Consider the following 3,785-nt stretch of genomic DNA (forward strand, 5'->3'; position numbering starts at 1 on the left):
TAATCAGGAAAGACGCGCGAGACGATAAAATGAAGACGAAAAAATCGAACTCCCGATACGAACATGGGTTGGGGTTGGGGTTGGGTTGAGTTGGAGGAAGAGGAAAAAGGCTGTCAGCCAGCCAGGTCACCCTATCTTTACTCGTGGTGGAAATGATTCCATTTCCTCCTCTACAAATTCTGTTCCAAATTGTTAAAATAAAATAAATAAAAGAATTATTATTGTTCAATTTTTTAATATAAATTTGGTGTAAATTTCATGTGCATTTCAATACCCCAGCTATATATAGACCCAAATCTCTAACTCTTGTTCCTCCTTATTCTCGTCCATTTTCATCTCCGCCGACCGAGACTGCGAGACCCGACCCGACCCCATCGTATTCTCTCGAGCTCGTTGGCTTGGTCTTTGATCGTCTTTCGCATTCTCTTTTCCAAAGGTATCAAATAATCTAACTCGATCTTCATCTTTCCATTTTTTTTCTTTTATTTTTTGCTTTGAATTGTTTCGATTTGTTCGATCGATGAGATCAGTAGTTCGCTTCGGGTTCATTTCTTTACTGATCTGTGTTTCATATGAATGTTTTTGAGCTAAATCTAAGATGAACTTCATGATCTATGGCGTTTTTCAATGATGGATTTGTTGATTTTTGTTTTAGTTTATTTTGATGAACTTAGATCGGGCTGTTTGGCTTGCTTATATGGTCCTCATTTTTCTGGATCTATTGTGTTTTTTATAGTCCGATTGTCTAAATCGATGCGATTTAAAGTTCGATGATTTTCTTGTTCTAGATCTGACTTTGTTATATACATGCATAGCTCAATTCCAGCGAAAGCATGCGATTTCTTCGTTTTGATAAGTAAACTGGGATTTCATTCGAATTCTTTGCCCTTTTTTCCATGAAGTTTTTGATTAAATAAGCTTAGGCAGTTTAATATGTACGAACATTACTATATTTAATCATAATATAGTGACTGGACTTGAGACTCTTTAGGACAGAAGTAAAAACATGGATCTTTGATGCAAAGATATCGTTTTGTTGTTTGTTGATGATTTAGATAGTCACTTCTTTGTTGCTGCTTGCTTCTTAAATAATTCTAGGAAAGACTCAAATGATGATTCTAATCGTGATTTGTACTTAGTAAATTCAAAAAGTGTGGAGTTTGGATTGCCGATTTCTTTAATAGTTAGATTGTTGACTATGTAGTTTAACTGGTGATACTGTTTATGCAGATTTATAAAATATGGCCGACGCAGAGGATATTCAGCCCCTCGTTTGCGACAATGGTACTGGAATGGTGAAGGTTCGTATTTCACCTGCTTCTGCGAAATAAACAGAATGGATTTATTTTTTTATTTTTTATTTTGTTTTTAAGTTTATCAAATATTTTACTTGGAAACATTTTCTGATGTTTTATCTGTATATGCAGGCTGGGTTTGCTGGTGATGATGCGCCCAGGGCAGTCTTTCCCAGTATTGTTGGTCGCCCTAGACACACTGGTGTTATGGTTGGAATGGGTCAGAAGGACGCATACGTAGGTGATGAAGCCCAGTCTAAAAGGGGTATCCTTACCTTGAAATATCCCATTGAGCATGGTATTGTTAGCAACTGGGATGATATGGAGAAAATTTGGCATCATACTTTCTACAATGAACTTCGTGTAGCTCCAGAAGAGCACCCAGTGCTTCTCACCGAGGCTCCTTTGAATCCCAAGGCTAACAGAGAAAAGATGACCCAGATCATGTTTGAGACATTCAACGTTCCAGCCATGTATGTGGCTATCCAGGCAGTTTTGTCCCTTTACGCCAGTGGGCGTACAACTGGTTCGTATTGATTCCAGTGCGGTTTGATTTGAAATTTCATGTAGTTATTGTATTAGAATGAACTGAATTGGCTTCTTTATCAGGTATCGTTCTGGATTCTGGTGATGGTGTGAGTCACACTGTGCCAATCTACGAAGGTTATGCTCTTCCCCATGCCATTCTCCGTCTTGACCTTGCTGGGCGTGATCTCACTGATGCTTTGATGAAGATTCTCACTGAGAGAGGTTACATGTTCACTACCACTGCCGAACGGGAAATTGTCCGTGACATGAAGGAGAAGCTTGCGTATGTTGCCTTGGACTATGAGCAGGAACTCGAGACTGCCAAGAGCAGCTCCTCAGTTGAGAAGAACTATGAGTTGCCTGATGGCCAGATTATCACAATTGGAGCTGAGAGATTCAGATGCCCTGAAGTCCTCTTCCAACCATCTCTCATTGGAATGGAAGCTGCAGGAATTCACGAGACTACCTACAACTCCATCATGAAGTGTGACGTGGATATCAGAAAGGATCTCTACGGTAACATTGTTCTCAGTGGTGGTTCTACTATGTTCCCTGGTATTGCAGACAGGATGAGCAAGGAGATCACAGCTCTTGCACCCAGCAGCATGAAGATTAAGGTTGTGGCTCCACCAGAGAGAAAATACAGTGTCTGGATCGGAGGGTCCATACTTGCATCCCTCAGCACCTTCCAGCAGGTGACAATACATTACATTCGTGTATCTTTAATTTTTAACAACAAACCACCCAGTTTCTCATTTGGTGTTCAAATGCATTATGCATTAATATTTTACTGAGGTTTGGGGACTTATATTTCTTTATTTGGTTGTGGTTATTAATCAGATGTGGATTTCCAAGGGTGAGTACGACGAGTCAGGTCCTTCCATTGTCCACAGGAAGTGCTTCTGAGTTCTTGCAAAAGTGCTATGATGGTGAGTTATGTTTACATTTAGTTGGCTTTTCGTGTTATGTGTCATGTGAACTCAGTTTGGTTGAAGTGGAAAGTATTGAGAAATGGGGTCAATATTGAATTCACGCTTTATCGTATCTGCTGCTTTTGAGAGAAGAAAGAGAGGCTTTTACATGCAATGGCCCTATGTGTATGTGGGCAGAGAGGAAAATTGATTTAAAGTCCTTCCTGGCCGCGCATCATCTATGGTTCAACCGTCTCTTTCAGTAGGATGTTTGTAGTTGGAGAGTGATTGTGTTTTTTTTCTTTTCTTTTTCTTCCTTTTTTTTATTCTCTTCTTCTATTTTGACGGGTTTTTTTTCCCAGCGAACATTAATGTTAATAGTTATTGTATCTGAAATTTTCAGTTAGCGTCAGTTTGCGGTCATAAACTTTCTATGAAATTATATTAAAAATACTGGCTTGAAAGCTTGAGAGAAATATTTATTTCCCTTTTATTTTTCTCTGGGATTTTACGCTATTGTTGTTATTGACTCGAAGCACTAGATCGTTAGATAATGGTATCTTGGTTATTTACATTGGATTTAAAATAATAAGGTCACTTTCAAAGGTGATCCTTTTGATCAATTAAATATAACCTATCAAGCTTTTTGATTTGGTAGCTGCCAAAAGAACCTTGAACAAATCCAACTTCTATCAGACACTATAGTGTAAGAAGTGTTAAATTTTTACCACGTAAAGCACTCGCAACTCACAAGCATATAGACAGGATTCAATTGTAATTGTTTTATACACAAATTAGTGGAATATTCTTGTCAAACTATTGAAAAAGGCAATCTTAAGGGTCACTTTTGACTAAAACAAAGTCCTACTTTATAAGTTAGCAAAATATAGAAATTAAGCGACCAGTAATACAAACATAATATATTGTCTGATAGATTCCTGGTAATTGTATCTAAATGAACTTGTGTTAATATGATAAAAGTTGTCAATTTTGGGCGCAAATATTACAATTATCAACTAGTTTAATTTCACTTGACTAAATAATGATCAGG

At 37.8% G+C, this 3,785-nt stretch overlaps 1 protein-coding gene across 1 annotated transcript; it reads left to right on the top strand.

Annotated features, from left to right (window-relative positions):
* Window positions 1-275: 275 nt before the first annotated feature.
* On the top strand, window positions 276-3,231 carry LOC133802965 (actin-7). Its single transcript, XM_062241043.1, has 5 exons — window positions 276-436; window positions 1,231-1,301; window positions 1,428-1,821; window positions 1,905-2,518; window positions 2,664-3,231. Exons 2-5 carry the CDS (start codon window positions 1,242-1,244, stop codon window positions 2,727-2,729), a joined length of 1,134 nt encoding a protein of 377 aa, XP_062097027.1. The 5' UTR covers window positions 276-436; window positions 1,231-1,241; the 3' UTR covers window positions 2,730-3,231.
* The last annotated feature ends 554 nt before the right edge of the window (window positions 3,232-3,785 follow it).

This window comes from Humulus lupulus, chromosome 1 (genome assembly GCF_963169125.1).
Source record: "Humulus lupulus chromosome 1, drHumLupu1.1, whole genome shotgun sequence".
Classification (NCBI taxonomy): domain Eukaryota; kingdom Viridiplantae; phylum Streptophyta; class Magnoliopsida; order Rosales; family Cannabaceae; genus Humulus; species Humulus lupulus.

What these genes read in the sequence shown, in the direction of transcription:
- LOC133802965 (XM_062241043.1), top strand. Translation starts at nt 1,242, where the DNA reads ATGGCCGACGCAGAGGATATTCAGCCCCTCGTTTGCGACAATGGTACT. An exon ending in ATGGTACTGGAATGGTGAAG is followed by an intron (nt 1,302 to 1,427) that starts GTTCGTATTTCA and finishes CTGTATATGCAG; the next exon opens with GCTGGGTTTGCTGGTGATGA. An exon ending in CCCTCAGCACCTTCCAGCAG is followed by an intron (nt 2,519 to 2,663) that starts GTGACAATACAT and finishes GTTATTAATCAG; the next exon opens with ATGTGGATTTCCAAGGGTGA.